Here is a 16,311-nt window from a genome sequence, read left to right on the forward strand (position 1 = left end):
AATTGTATAAAACTCATAATAAATGCGAATGCATAATTAATGAATAACAATGAAGTGAAAGAATAAGTGAAATATTTCATTCATTATCATTATTTTATTAATTTTATTTTAGTAGTTACATAAATAACAATTAAATTATTAATATATTCCTTTAGAAATCAAAACAAATCAACAATCAAATATTTTAATGATAAGAATGATAAATAACAACAAACAAATATGAAATAAAATAACAAATATTATTAACTAAAAACAAGAAGAAATAACTAGAAAAACATATGAATATCATTAATAATATAGAATAATATGAATATAAAAATAACAGAATAAATACATATGTTTATCAAATAAATTATAATTATCTTATTATTTCATGATATTTTGTTTATTGTTTTATTTACTATTTACTTAGTTCAATTTATTTAATTTATATATTTCTTATATTTATTTATATTTTATATATCTTTCACATTCATTACATTTCATGCAATTTTAATATATTACGTTATGTTTTAAACATTCGTTTGAAATGATTTAATATTTTATTTTATCATTTATTCTCACCATTAAATATATGAAGTATAATTGTTAGTTAAATTGATATTATCTATTATTCAATTATTCATTATTATGTTTTTGAATATACTAAATCTCATAAGATTGTCAACTAGTTATTTCAAATGTCATTACCACAATTAACATTATTGTTTATTTTATTCAAGTTAAATATTAGTAACAACAGCATTATAAAATTCATATAAAACCAATTTTTCATCAAAAAACATTGAAATAATGTAAATGATATAACTATTATAATATACTATTAAAATAATATTAATTTCATTAACTATCAATAATTCATTCTCAAATAACCAAAGTTATAATAAAAAAGAACGATTTCACTTGTTATAAAGACAATTATCATAATTCAATTAGAATATTTAATCGAAACGAATATGAATAAAAATATAAGATAGAACATCATAGTGATGAAATAATAAGATAAAAATGAAGAAAGGCTATAAATAATTAAGAATAATAAAATATGAAAATGAAGAAGATTGAAAAGAAAGAGATTGTATAAATCATGTGATAAAAGAAATAATAAAAATGAATGTAATACAATATATCAAATTATTCCAAATAAGAATAAATTAACTACATTAATAAAATAATTAAAGAATAAATAGAATGAAATATATAAAAAATTGAAATGAAATGATTAGTTAATTATTAAATTACAATGAAAATGAAATGATAATAAATTAACAAATAAAATAATGAAGCATGTTAATATAAAAAGAAATGAATTTAAACAATGAAATTAATTCAAGAAAGTTGTATCTTTATATGAAATTAACAAATAAATAATTACATCAAATAAGAAATGAAATGGTGTGTTATTTGTAAATATAAAATAACAATAAATGAAGTTATAATAATAAATTATATTGTAAATAAGAATGAACAGATTAAATATGGGTTAATAAATGAATATATGTTGAGAATAAATAAAATAACATGTAAAATGAATGTAATGAAGATATAATTGAGAATAAAACATGAGAGGAGAATATGAAATTAAGCAACAGTTAAAATGAAAATGATAAAAACAAAAGAAGAATAGAAAATAAAGAAATAAGAATAATGAGTGTTATAATAAAAAGATAATAATAGAATGATAAATTTGACAATTACTAATAAATAAGAAATGGATAAAACTCCCTGATATAAAATAATACAAAATAATAGAATAAAATAAATTGAATTTAAAAAATAATGACAATAAATTGAATAACCAATAAAGAAACAGTAAGAATGATCAAAGAACAAAACATTGTAGTTGAAATTTTACATAATGATATAATAAATAATAAATAAAAAACATGAAACGTCTAATGAAATAATGTTAAGGCAGACAATGAGAATATCGAGATATAGAAGTACCTCATGAACAAAACTCGAAAGAGAGGGAATGAAATTCAATGAAACAAATAAAATAGAATAGAAAACCAATACCTACTAAAACTTAATTTAGTGATTGTTATTTTTCTTTTCTTATTTATTAAAAACACTCTCATTGGGTGTGAATATTTCAAATAAAGTAAAATAAATCAACATTGAATTGTATCCATTTTTAATTCACCATTTCATTCATTGGCAGATGAATGAAATGTTCATATTCTTCATTGTTTTGTTTTTATTCTTTTTAGTTCATTTTCAATTAATCAAGATTGAATCATTTCATTTCAATTACTATGATTCGTTTTGGTGTGAAATGGTATGGAAATTCTTTTCCACAAAGTGCATTTGATATTCCTTCATATGAAAATGATTGTTGACTACAATATGATTGTGTTTTATAACTTTCTTTACAAACATGAATATCACCAAATCCATTTCCAAATCCAAACAAACTATCACCTAATTGATAAAATAAATAAAATGCACGTTCTGGTTGTTTAATATCAAATTTCTTCATTCCTTTCATTCTTCCATTTGATTTTAATGAAAATATAAATGATTTTGAATCATTTATCCAACCACCAACTTTATCAATTTTCTCACTAACATATCCTCCAAATTTATTTCCTTCTGAATCTTCAATAATAATCATTATATGTTCTTTATTCTTTATTCTTTTATCAAATACTGATGTATTTTTATTCCAATTATCAATATCTGAATCAAATAGTATATTTCCTACTTTTTTATTTGTCCATTCTTCTAGTTGTAACATTTCTTCTATTGTATTCATTTCTCTCATTATTCTTAATCTATTCATTCTTTCTAAATAATCACTGTAATATGTTTCCCATTCTTCTTTCTTCTTATTAAATTCTGACGTGATTGTATCTCTTTCTTCTGGTGTTTTTATTATTTTGTTTTTCATTATCATTTCTTCAATTGAAATGATTTTATCTATTAATTCATTCCGTGTTTTACTTAATGTTTCTTCATCATTATTACATTCTTCTATGATTCTTGACATTTTATTCTTCACTATTTCTATTTGGTTGATTGTTTCTTGACTTTTTTCTATCACTAATTTTCTTCTTCTTTCTGTTTCATCCATTCTATCAAATATTCCTTCTCCTCTTTTAATTGCTTCTGAATATGTTTCATTCTCTTTTATTTCAAATACTTCATTTTTAATACTTCCTATATAATATTGATAATTCTTAGTAGTATCATCAATTGATTGTTGAATGTTTGGAAGTGTTTCTACTTCTTCTTTAAAAAATTGGTTGTTCTTGTTTATTAACTCTTCCATTTTAATTTAATTTGATGTTTATAAGTTCAAAATATGGATGTTTAAATAGTTAATAAACGTTATTAACATCAAGTCAATTATTATTTTAAACATCATTCTATTTTAAATAAATGTTATTTTTATTTTACAATAACAATAATTATATAATAACAACAAATTAGAAGATAATAACAAAGAAGAGCAAAACGTCTCATCATAAATAAAACCAAAAGCACAAAATAATGAGATGATGATTAAGATACAAATAAAAAAGACTCAATCCAGCTACTTCCAATGAAATAAGAAAAAAAAACTAAAAAAAAATAATAAAGAAAGAATAAAGTTGAGAAAAAAAAAAAGAAAAAAAGAAGTATGAAGTGATATAGAGACGTAAAAAAATAAATTTAAAGGAAAGAACAAATAAAAAGAAAAAAAAAATAATAAGATCTAAATGACTATTGAAGGGGGGTTTTTAAATTATTTCTAAATAATTCTATTTTTTAATATTTTCATTTTAAAAAGAAAAAAAAAATGAACTTAAAAAGAACTTGTACATACTTTCATATGTCTACCCTTAATTATAAAATTGTCTTGGTAGGTGATGTTGCTACTGGTAAAACTGCATTAATTCAAAGACTTATTACAAATGGATTTACTGAAGGACATGCTCAAACCATTGTTGCATCATGTCAATCGAAAACAATAGTATTAAAAGATAATAAATCAGTAAATATTAATGTTTGGGATACTGCTGGACAAGAAAGATTTAGATCATTGATATCTAATTTCTATAGAGGGTCATCAGGAATTATTGTATGTTACGATGTATCTGAAAATTCATCACTTGATGTTGTTCCAACATGGGTTGAAGCTGCACAAAATTCAGTAGATGATAATGTGTGTTGGTTATTAGTTGGATGTAAGTCTGATTTAGTTAATTCAGTTGATGAAGAAAAATTAAAAGAAATTATTGAAAAATATCATTTTACTCATTTAACATGTTCATCTAAAACAGGTGATAGTTTGTTTAATTTTGATTTTATTAAATAATGACCTATTACTCTCATAAAGAAATTTATAATTCTTATTACTTAGATGTTAATGAAGTTTTTACAACGTTATGTCAATTAATTGTTGATAAATTAAATTCTAATAATGAAACTACAACTCCAAATAAACAAGAAACTGAACAACAAGATGATGAAATAATTAAAATAGTAGCTCAACCACAACGAACAGAAGCAAATGGAGAAAAGAAAGAAGGAGATTGCAAGTGTTAAAGAACAAAAAAAAGAAATTTGGGGAAGAGGTATTTAAATACATTCAAAAACAAAATAATTATTTTTAATTTTTGTTTTGTTTTAAGTTTTTAAATAAATAATAAACAAGAATGTGTTAAGCCTTAATTATTATATTAAATGCTGTTCCATCAACTATTCTTTTTGAAAATAAAGTATCATTACCATTTACTTCAGCTCCTGCAAAAATTATATTAAAACTATTTGTGTCATATTCAAATAATTTTGCTGCTTTTTCTTTTAATTCAATAAATGTTGTTTGTTGTGGAACTTTAGTTTCAATAACTTTTTTTTCACATTTAAGTTTAATTGTTATTTCTCCTTTTCCAATTAATTTAGCAGTTATTTCATTATATTCTGTAACTAAGTAATAAAGTGGTTGAAATGATTGCATTTGTAGTGATTGAATAATGTCTAAATCGGATAATTCAGTTGGTTCATTTTTTTCATTCATATAATATAATGCGATGTATTGTTTAGGTTGTACTAATACTCCAGACTGCATAATATCTTCTTTAACTTTACCTATCATATCCATTTTTTTACATTTAATTGAATATCTAATTGATGGATCAAGTAAAGAAATGACATATAATACAATAGTATCTTCTTGGTCATTCAGTTTTGTATAAATTTGTAAATTAATTTCTTTTTTATCAAATGTAGACACCGTTCCTTTATCGTCTAATTCTTTTTGTTCATAAAAAAGATGAATATAAGATTTGTCAATACAATATGCTGATTCTAATTCTTGTTTAACATCACCCCATGTATAAGACTTTGGTGGAGTAATTTTTTTTTTTGGAATATTTTCATCTCGTGGAAGGTCAGTGTTAACAAAAGAAAGAGAAACATAACCACCTAACATAAAGTTATTAAAATGAAAAATATGAGATATTCAAATGATGTTTATAACATTTTTTTTTGTTTTTGTTTTTTTGTTTTTAAGAAATAATAAATTAATAAATTAAATTATTTATTATAATAAATTATTAATAATAAATTAAATTATTTCTTATTAAAAAAATAAAAAGGGTAAATAATAACTTTGTAAATTCACTTGGTGAAGGAAACTAGTGATCCAATGGTTTGTAACAGTTTTGTTTTCTTCTGACTTCATTTTTTCTTTTAATGAAGAAAATATTTATATGAATAGACTGATTGTAATTCTAAAATTTTTCCACTTGCAGAAAAAGAACTTCAAAACAAATTAATTGAATTTGTTCAACAAGCTCAACAAAATGGATTTGTTAAGAAAGGAGCAAATGAAGCAACCAAAGCACTTAATAGAGGAAAAGCAGATATTGTTATTATAGCTGCTGATACTAAACCAATTGAAATTGTTTTACATCTTCCAATTCTTTGTGAAGATAAAAATGTTCCTTATGTATTTGTTGGATCAAAAGCAGCTCTTGGAAGAGCATGTGGTGTTTCAAGAGATGTTATTGCAGTTGCAATTATTAATGATAAAGGAAAATCAGCACCATCAGTTGAAACAATGAAAGATGAAATTGAAAAGCTTTTATTCTAAAAAGTGATTGATTTTTTTTTGTTATTGGTTTTAAAACATATTTTATTGTTATTTTTAAATTTCAAAATTGAAGTTAAAAAAAAATAAATCAAAACCCTTTTTCTTATTTTTTAGTTTTAAAATATATCATTTCATGACATTCTTCTGTGCTAATTGTGGTAATTTATTGGTTGTTGAACGAGGAACTGAATTATATTTTAAATGCAATACTTGTCCTTATAAATTTACATTTAATAAAAAAATTGTATATGAATCAGAATTAAAAAGAAAACAAATTGATGCAGTATTAGGTGAAGAACAATGGAAAAATGCTCAAAAAACTGAAAGTTTGTTATATTAATTATTTGGTATACAATTAATGATCAATATTTATTGTTTAGTTATTTGTGAAAAATGTGGACATAATTCTGCTTATTTCATGCAAATTCAAATTCGATCAGCTGATGAACCAATGACAACCTTTTATAAATGTGCTAATTTTGATTGTGGATATCAATGGAGAGATGGATAATTGCAAATGTAATTTGAGTTTTAACAGATATGTTTTGTAAATGTCAAATTTGATTTTATCAATTATTAGTTTTGATTAAAAAGGAGATTATTTGTGGTGAAAGGTTGAAAAATGATTATTATAAGAAGAAAGGTTATTGAGTTAGTTATCACAGTTTTAGTAAAGTGATTGAAAAAAAGTATTAAGAAAAAGAACCGACAAAAAAGGAAATTTTAATTTTTTTTTTGACTAATTTCTATTAAGAAACAAACCCCTTCTTTAAATTTAAATTTTCACTTAAAAGTTTAATTTATTCTTTTGTTACTTGAATGCCACCTACCATCAAATTCGTTTTTCCTTTTCATCAATTCCTTCTTGGTCAAATGGTGGATGGGAAATTTATCGTTGAAACTAAACATAATTTGATGGTTGTTACTACTACAATTGCATACGTTTGTGTTGAAGTTGTTTTAGAAGAAAATGAAAAAATAGAAAAAACGATTCATCAACACACTGTTGTTATTAAATCATCAAATGAACCATTTATTATAAAAGATGGAGATGAATTTCCGTTTCATATTTCTGTTCCTATTGACTTACCTCCAACAATCAAAAATGATTGTGTATCAATAGAACATCGGTTTATTGCAACAGTTGTTAAAGCAAAGACAACTTCATTTTTTGGTCAAAAGAAATTAGAGGAACATATTATTGTTGATATGCTTTACCCTCATCTTAGTGGATTATCATATTTTACTAAACGCCATGAATTTTCTGTCGAAGGGTATTCTCTGTCTGTTAATCTTGAAAGAGACATATATTCTCTTGGACAAAATCTTCGTGTTAATTATTTATTAGAAGGGTCAGCAGAAAAAGATGTTCAATTACCTTTACTGATGTCTTTAGTAAGAACATTTACAAATAGAAGTACTGGAGAAATGGCTGTTATTACGTTTGTTAATTTATTATTTATTTCTTCAACGTTATTATATATCATATCATTTAATTAAGCAAAGAGTCTCATAAAATAGAAAACATGATGATCATATTAGAATTAATCAACCTATTTCACTTGAAATCACAGTTCCAAATACAATATGTCCAACAGTAAAATCAGCTATATCTGAAGTTAATGTTGAATATTCTCTTATAGTTTCAGTTGATATGTTATCTCTTTGTTGTAAAAGAATTCAAATTGAAGGAAAAATTCCAATTCTTATTACTGATATGCAACAAAGTTCAAAATCTAACTTCAATGAAATTGGTACATTAATTACCCCAAATGAATTTAATGAAAATTATAAAGAACAATTAAATTCTGTTTTAAATAATTATCAAATGGTATTACAAACATTATTAGATATGAAATTTTATAAAGACTTTGTTGTTCCTGATTGTCCTAATAGGAGAATGTTCAATATTAATCAATATATATCATTAGTTAAAGAAATACTTGAGTCAATTCTTTCACTTGTTATAAATCCAGTTACATGGAGAGACTCAACAACCCTTCTTCCTAATTATTGTAGTATTAGAAAAATGACAAGAATGTTTCAAGTAGCTATTCATTTTTCTGTTAATTTGATTTTATTAATTCCACCAACAGCATTACGTACTTCAATTTATGTTAATTGTCTTCAAACATTAAATTGTTATCAAAATTTATTATATCATCTTTATATGAAAAAGAAATCAATAGAAGAAAGTATAGAAGAACTTAGAAAATCAATATCACATTATTTAGAATGTATTATTGAAGCAGATGAAGACAAATGGGTTGTAGAATTAGATGAATTTAGAAAATGGTTAAATGGTTTGACTTTAGAGTCTATTCCAATAAATACAACAATACCTAAAGAAAATATAATGGATCAACTAAAACCACTATTTCATGAAGTACCAAATTTATTGTATAATATTAGAATGGCATGTGATACTGTTTCATTAGAAGGACTAAAAGACTTAATAGCTATATTTAAAACCAAAGTAATTAGTTTTATTGGATTAATACAAGGATTAATTACGGATGAACGTTCCAAAGAATTTCTTCGATGTCAATTTATTAATTTTAATCGTGGATTAGAGTCATATGTTGAAAGAGCAGAAGTATTAAGTTTTGAGCCAACATATAGAACAGAAAAATATTGGGATTATTCTAAAACTGTTTTATCAATGTGGAATATTGTTTCTATAGTTATTGAAGACAACCCAATTAATAATAATAATGATTATTTTCTTATTTACCAATGTGGTATGGAAAATGATAATTTTGTTATTAGAGGTGAGAATGGAATAATTGTTGAAAATCCATGTATATATTGCGTTTATAAAGATGGTTTATCTTCAATTATTAAAGAAGGAATTTATAGATTAAAAACAAATTATAGTGATTTTATTGAAATGCATTCAAAAGATTTCTTAATGGTATTTAGTAAATTTTTACATTTATTATCTGCTTCATATCTTCATCCAAATGTTTTTAGTAAATTTGTTTGTTATTATTATTTAAAGTAATATTATTTTAAATGAAATAAAAATAATTAATAAATAGGTAAATCAATTTCAGATTAAACAACGTGATGTTCAATTATTTAATCCTTTAAAAGAACTTTTTATTCGTATCGAAAATTTTATTCAAAAATTGATTATATTTTATAGAATTAATACTTCGAGAGATCCAACTTCAATTGTATATGATACATGTCATGCACAGAAAAGAGTTGTTGAACAATTAATGGTACTTGTAAGACTTTGTCTTTTACATGGTCAAATTTATTCTCCAATTTACGTTCAAATGATTGATGAATTTCAGAAATTCAGAGAAATGGTATATGGGTTATTACTTCGTCAATTTCATCGTTTAAATGAAGAAGTTAAACATTCTAATGCAATTGATGATGAAATTCAAGGTTCATTTTTTGGTGCAAAACAACGACAAGTGGTATATACTCTTCTTTTTGAAGAACATGTTGATTGTTCTGAAAGTGCTGATATTCCAATTCAAATAAAAGAATTAGAAGAAGAGGTGGTGAGTAGTGCTGAAGAATTCTGAATTGTTATTAATTAAATTAAATTTGAAATAATAAAAAAAATAAATGGTTAACAATAAATTGATTATACATAGTTTTATAAAATAGCTAATAATTGTTTAACATCTTTACGAACTTCCATATCATCAATATTAATTAATTCACATAATACAAGTTGAATATTTTGATTAGTAATAAATAATTTTGGATTATTACTATTTTTTAAATGGTATAATAAAATTTTAATAATATCAATATTTTTAAATTCAAATAATTTTAATATAAAAGGAGAATATTGTTCTGATTTAATAATTAGTGAAATACACATTGTTGTAAATAACTTTAAAATAGAATCTATTTGTTCTTTTGAAGAAGTTGAAAGAAGTCTTAATGATAAATATCTTTCAATATGTTTATATAATAAAGGAATAAGAAGAGTTGGACATTTTTCAATATTACAATTTATAATTGATAATATTTCATATAATGCTGAAAATGATTTTAATAAATCATTTTGTTTTGGAATATACATATGTCTAATAATTTTATGTGCAATAAAATTATGTGGTTGTTGTGAATGTATTTTTAAACATGAAGTTGAACATATTGGAAGTCCACAAAGAGCACATTGAATCATTTCACAAGCAGGTAATAATTTATTACAATGAGAACATATGGATAATATTGAAGGTTGAATAGGGTCAGTAAAAGATGGAGTAATATTTGTTATTGATAATAATGAAGTTGTAATTTGATCATAAAAATATTCTATTAAATCAGTAAAATGAATAATAAATAATGAAGGTTCAGAAACAAGTTTTGGAATAATTTCATTTAAAATAAAAATACCTGTTTTTTGAAGAGCTTCATTTGTTGTTAAAATTAAAAGTGTTATTAAATTAATAACATCAGGTAATAATAATGGGTATGACTTTGATGTTTCTAATGATCTAAATGCAATAGATGTACCAATAATAGCTACCCAATCTTTTGATGTTTCATCAATACTTAGTGTAGAACTCATTATAATTTGTAATGCTCTCATTTTAATATCATCAATTAATGTAGGTTGTGTAAGTAATTTTTCATAAACAATTTGTATAACTTTTGTTGATATTTCAACATTTGTATTGAGCATTGATTTAGCAAGTGCTTTAATACATGGCATCCAAATATTAATTACATCATTATTTAATACTTTAAGGTCTTTAACATTTTCAGCAATATTTGCTAATTTTTCAACTGCATAATGAGCTGCTTTATCATTTGGACATATAGAAAACATAGATAAAGTATTAATATAATATGGAAAATATGAATCAAAATATTCATCTTTATATTTCTCAAATTCAACTAATTTCTCAAATCCTGTCTCAACAATAATCATTTCTATATCTTCAGCTGCTGTTGATAATATTTGAAAAATATGTCTCCAATCAGAACATTTTTTTACATATGAAAGAACTAATTGTCTAACAGATAAAAGAGGGGAATCATTAATAGTAATTAATAGCATTTCATAATATGTTTCTGTTATATTGAAATATTCTAATTCTTCTCTTTGTATTAATAAATCATAAATTGAACTAAGTATTTCTAATGCAACTTGAGCAACTTTTGGTTGTGGATGAAGTGATATACTATTTAATATTTGAAATAAACTGGTTGATAATGAGTCATAAATATAAAATATACGATAAATATTAAAATGAATAACTGAAAGTAACATATTTAATAAAGAGATTGATGGTGTTTGTGAATTTGTCATTTCAAATGCTACATTTAACAATTGAATAATATATGATAATAACCCAGATGGTGATAATGCTGTTCCATGAATTACTGCTAAGAATAATGTATCATCAGGACAAATAATTGTTTGATAAGAAGTTGTAGTAGTTAAATCAAATGTTTTGTATGGAATATATCTATTAAATCTAAAGTGTTTTGGAATAGAAGTAATACGATCAGTTTGGATATTTATCAAATGAACAAATAATTTAATTGGATATTGCCATGCTTCATGAAATGAATTTCCATGAGAATAACAAAATTGTAGAAGTAATTTTAATGATGCAGACTGAGAAGTAGTAGATATTGATTCTTGTAAAGGCCAATCAGATACTAATGATAATAATTGATTTAATTCATCTTTTTCTCTACATAATGATGAAAAATAAAGTAAAGCACGTGTTGAAGAAAATGGATCTAATTCATTAATAAATAATTGTTGTAAAGCTGAAAGAATTAAAGAAAAACATCTATGAAACATATCAATTTGATCTTCAGTTGGTATTTGTTTATTTTCTTTAAATAATGGAGTTTCTTCTAGTTGATCATATAATTTCATTAAATCTGTTGTTGGTACTTTGATATTCATTTTTATTGAAAGTTCCTTAAGTTTTTGAAAATTAGATATAATAGGAGTATCAGAAATATCTCTTGAAAATTGAAGAAGTAACATACATAATTTTTTTACTGTATCAATTGAATAACTTGTTGCAACATGATATATTTCAGCAAATGTTTTAATAAATTCAGTTGTTGATTTATTATCATTTGGTAATATAAATCCATTTAATGAAATAGATAACGCATCATAAAAATCATATCGAGAAAGATCAAGAATAGAAAAATAACCAGTTAATGCATCTTCATGTCTTGTTAAATAATATCCAATTCCATTCTTGTCTAATGTAGAATCTTTACGTAAATAATTACCAACTACTAATGGTTTTTGTGTTGGACATTTTTCTTCAATTGCTTCTTCTATCATTTTAGCTGAAGATAATAATACTGATGGATGTATTTCTAAAGGTGGTGAAGGTGCAAATGAACGAATACATTGAACAATACCTTGAGCACAATACTTTTTAATAACATCATTTTTAAATCCATTAAGAAAACAATTAACAATTGATTTAAATACTGAACCTCCCAAAGAATCTCTGTCAAAAATTGTATAAATACAATACATTGCATTACCTGAAGATGACAATGATACTAATGATTTAATTGAAACAATACTATTATTTGGGTTATTAGTTTCATTAATATAATTGTTAATAATTGTTCTACATTCACTTTTCATATGACTCCCATGTCGAATAATTAATTGAATTAATATCTGAACAGCAAGATCACTAATACTCCCTCCAATAAAACAGGTTGTTGAAAACATTTTAAGTAATTGATGTCTAATTGCATTATTTAATACATTAGGAAGGCATGAAGAAAGAAGAGAATCTGCCATTTCCATTGAAATTTCATGGTATTTTATATTACCTTTACCTCCTTTTTCTTCTAAAAGAATATATTCTTTTTTAAATTCTGTTTTAGAAAATGATGGTTGATTAAACCAATTAGTTGATGCACATTGAAGTAGTTCAAGTAACACTGCTTGTTGTATACTTTGTTTTAATGATTTATTTTCATTTTTTATTGATGTAGATGAAATACTTAAATTATTCCAAGAAGTATGACTTCTTGAAGGATATTTTTGTTGAATAAGAAATGAAGATTGAATAGAAGGAGTATTTGAATAATGAGGACTTGAAGAGAGAGTTGAATTTAGTGATGAGAAAGAAATAAGTTGATTTATATTTAAATTAGAATTTATTGCTGGTGATGGTGATGGAGCAAATACTGGAGAAATTGATGGAGAGTTTTGTAATAAAGGAGACATACATGATGGAGAATGTGACTCATCAATTAATGTAGCAATATAATCACGAACAAGACGTAAAGGATAAAATTGTGATGGAGTTGTTTGGTAATATGAAGATATAACATGAGCGTCAATAATAAAATGAATAGCCTTACAATGATAAGTATTTTCAATTTGAAATTTTGATGTTAAAAAAACTATTCTACAACAATTAAGAATTGACTGAATTGGTTGAGGTAGAAAAGAAGTGAAAATAGAAGATAGGAATAGTCTCATTGTTTGATTTGAAAGAAATAATGGATCAATAATTGGTAATAAAACAGTTGTAAGTTTAGTTGTCAATTTTAAACGAATGATTTGAGGAAGTAATATTTGAAACAATTGTTGTAAATTATCTGATAATGGTTTTGTTGTTAATAAACAACTTTTAATTGATTTTATAGTAGAAAGTATGTCTTTATCTTTTATTTCTTTTGACAAATCATTCATATAAGTACACAAGATGTTTTGGTCCATTTAGAATGCGAAGTAAATTTTTAGTTCTTTTCTTTTTCATATTGAATTTTCGATTGAAATTTTCTCTATATTTTTCTGATATAAAAGAAGAAATCAGTTAAATAACATTTCAAGAATAAAGAGTTTAATTTAATTAGAATATGATTTAACTAATAACAATTAAAGACTTTAAAGAAAAGAAGTTTTAATTAAGTTATAAATATTTGTAATTAAATAAAGAAAAATATTTAATGTATTATTGAGAGAATGAATGAATAAATTTTGAGAATGATTCGTTATACATTTTTTCTGCATAATGTTCTAAAATTTCTTTAAAATCATTAAAATGAGGATTTTCTAATGATAATAAAAGTGTTTTAATAATTATTTGAAATTCTTTATAATATTGATGTTTTAATAATATTTTAAGGTATTGTAATATTAATTCAATATGAAAGAAATTAATTTCTTTTCTTGATTTTAAATAAGATATTAAAATATTAATTAATTCTTTAGTATTTTCTATTTCAAATAATTCAATTTCTTCAATTCTTTCATCTAATTTTTCTATTTGAATTTTATCATTAGCAAATGAAATTTTTGGATTATTATAAATATTATAATATTTTGAATAATATTGAATAAGTTCATTTTTAACATCATTTGGAAGTGCATTTAAAACAGATATATCAATTTGAGATGCACTTGGTAATTCAACAAATTTATTCTTTTCATTTTGTTTTATTTTTGTATATTTTTCTTCTTCTTGTTTTGCTAAAAGAATTTGTTGAAATATTTTTGATTCTTTTATTTGAACTGGTTGAATAGAATGTACTTTACTTATTTGAATAGAAATTCCTCTTAAATCTTTTATTGGAATTTGAAATTGATTCCATAAAATAATAGCACTTTTATTAAGAATTGCTGAATTTTGAGTTTCACAAATAGTAATACTCTTAGATTGCATATTAACAATACCATGTCCTTTATATTTAATTGCTTCTCCACTTCCTTCTTTTCTTGTCATTATTTGCATAGTCATTAAAGTTCCCATAACATTAGATTTGTGTAATCGTTTTTCTACTTCACAACACATTCTAAAAATAAATTGTTTAACATCATCATCATTCTCAAATCTAATTCCCCAATTTATTGATATTCCAACACTTTTCTTTTCTTTTTTATTCTCAAATTGAGTATTATCAATTCCTTTACTCATTTCAATTAATTTAAGAGTATTTTTCTCTCCTATTTGTTTTTCTAATACTTCTTTTGAAATTAATGAAATATCTCCACATGTATAAACCCCAATTATTTTACATTGTTCTGAAAGAGAATAACCAAAACCTGGAAGTTCTGCTATTTTTATTGTAGAAATAAATTCTTCAATCTCCATTATTATTTCATATTCTTTTTAAATAAAAAAAAACAATTAAAACAAACATTTGATAGTAAATAGTATATTCCATCAGGTTTTGCTTTTTTCATTGCTAGACGTGCTGTAAGAGGATTTATTCCAATTCCAAAACTTATTCCACAATGAATTGTTTCTTTAATTTCTATTCTAACTTGTTGTAAAAAAATATCAATAGGTTCAGGAACAGATGAAATATCTATAATACATTCATCACAACTCAATACTTCAATATTATGAAAATATTTTGTTAATATTTCATACATCTTTAATGCAACTTTTTCATATTCATCGAAGTCATATCCAACAACAATTAATTGTGGACAAAGATTATATGCTTGTTTTAACCACATCCCATTTTTTATTCCATATTTTCTTGCTTCATAATTACAACTAGAAACATCTGCATTATTTCCACCATGTGATACAACTACGGGTTTTCCTTGTAATTCAGTGTGTTTAGAAATTGTAACAGAAGCAAAGAATGAGTCAATATCAACATGCATAATTTTAGAATAATTTGATTTAATTCCTTCAACTTTTTCTGAAAGAAAATCTGAAAATATTGTTTTCCATAAAGAAATATGATGAAGTCTTGAACTTAAATAATATTTATCAAGAAAATTTGGATCAGTACAATCTAAATCACTTCGTTGTTGTTGGTTCTTATTCATTTTTTGTAGACTATAATTAGTTGTTGCTTGTAATGTTCCATATTTAATAGAATCTATTATCCAATTTGGATGAACAACAATCTTTCTTTCAAATTGAATTTGATGTTGATATGATAATTGAGTTGCAACAATATGAGTAACTTCAGATGAAGAATATTTCATTAAATATTTTCCACCATTTTGAAGAATTAAAGAACGTAAAATTGATGCTGAAGGATGTGTTCTTCCAGTAATCCAAACAGCAACACCTTTAAAAATATTTCTTTTTCCATATTTCTTTCTTTGTTCATCAAATTGTTGTTGTTGTAATTTATCTTTTTTCTTAAAGTATTGTTTAAGAGTCAACATCTTATAAAATTGAGTTTTTGATTTTGTAATAAAAATAAAATAATTTAAAAAAAAACAAAAAAACAACAACAACTAAATAACACAAAAAGAGAAAGAAGAACTAATTAATTAA

The 16,311-nt window shown here is 23.3% G+C and overlaps 7 protein-coding genes across 7 annotated transcripts, besides 1 other annotated feature; 4 read left to right on the plus strand and 3 right to left on the minus strand.

The window, feature by feature from the left end:
• The first annotated feature begins 1,775 nt into the window (after positions 1-1,775).
• Positions 1,776-1,980: a repeat region.
• Positions 1,981-3,817: 1,837 nt separating this feature from the next.
• Positions 3,818-4,533, plus strand: EHI_053420 (Rab family GTPase; the record flags this gene model as incomplete). The annotated part of the gene is made up of 2 exons (XM_649143.1): positions 3,818-4,274; positions 4,349-4,533. The coding sequence occupies 2 exons, from the start codon at positions 3,818-3,820 to the stop codon at positions 4,531-4,533; spliced, it is 642 nt and encodes a 213-aa protein (XP_654235.1).
• A 115-nt stretch (positions 4,534-4,648) lies between these two features.
• EHI_053430 (uncharacterized protein) lies at positions 4,649-5,419 on the minus strand (the record flags this gene model as incomplete). Its single annotated transcript, XM_649144.1, has 1 exon — positions 4,649-5,419. One exon carries the CDS (start codon positions 5,417-5,419, stop codon positions 4,649-4,651), a length of 771 nt encoding a protein of 256 aa, XP_654236.1.
• Positions 5,420-5,440: 21 nt separating this feature from the next.
• EHI_053440 (13 kDa ribonucleoprotein-associated protein, putative) lies at positions 5,441-6,082 on the plus strand (the record flags this gene model as incomplete). Its single annotated transcript, XM_649145.2, has 2 exons — positions 5,441-5,458; positions 5,708-6,082. The coding sequence occupies 2 exons, from the start codon at positions 5,441-5,443 to the stop codon at positions 6,080-6,082; spliced, it is 393 nt and encodes a 130-aa protein (XP_654237.2).
• A 133-nt stretch (positions 6,083-6,215) lies between these two features.
• On the plus strand, positions 6,216-6,593 carry EHI_053450 (RNA polymerase III subunit, putative; the record flags this gene model as incomplete). The annotated part of the gene is made up of 2 exons (XM_649146.1): positions 6,216-6,408; positions 6,463-6,593. The coding sequence occupies 2 exons, from the start codon at positions 6,216-6,218 to the stop codon at positions 6,591-6,593; spliced, it is 324 nt and encodes a 107-aa protein (XP_654238.1).
• A 404-nt stretch (positions 6,594-6,997) lies between these two features.
• EHI_053460 (uncharacterized protein) lies at positions 6,998-9,624 on the plus strand (the record flags this gene model as incomplete). Its single annotated transcript, XM_649147.2, has 3 exons — positions 6,998-7,524; positions 7,604-9,062; positions 9,124-9,624. The coding sequence occupies 3 exons, from the start codon at positions 6,998-7,000 to the stop codon at positions 9,622-9,624; spliced, it is 2,487 nt and encodes an 828-aa protein (XP_654239.2).
• Positions 9,625-9,698: 74 nt separating this feature from the next.
• EHI_053470 (Sec7 domain protein) lies at positions 9,699-13,757 on the minus strand (the record flags this gene model as incomplete). The annotated part of the gene is made up of 1 exon (XM_649148.2): positions 9,699-13,757. One exon carries the CDS (start codon positions 13,755-13,757, stop codon positions 9,699-9,701), a length of 4,059 nt encoding a protein of 1,352 aa, XP_654240.2.
• Positions 13,758-14,019: 262 nt separating this feature from the next.
• Positions 14,020-16,199, minus strand: EHI_053480 (deoxycytidyl transferase, putative; the record flags this gene model as incomplete). Its single annotated transcript, XM_649149.1, has 2 exons — positions 14,020-15,153; positions 15,207-16,199. 2 exons carry the CDS (start codon positions 16,197-16,199, stop codon positions 14,020-14,022), a joined length of 2,127 nt encoding a protein of 708 aa, XP_654241.1.
• Between the last annotated feature and the right edge of the window lie 112 nt (positions 16,200-16,311).

Source organism: Entamoeba histolytica, genomic scaffold (genome assembly GCF_000208925.1).
Source record: "Entamoeba histolytica HM-1:IMSS scf_1104750517085 genomic scaffold, whole genome shotgun sequence".
Classification (NCBI taxonomy): domain Eukaryota; phylum Evosea; order Mastigamoebida; family Endamoebidae; genus Entamoeba; species Entamoeba histolytica.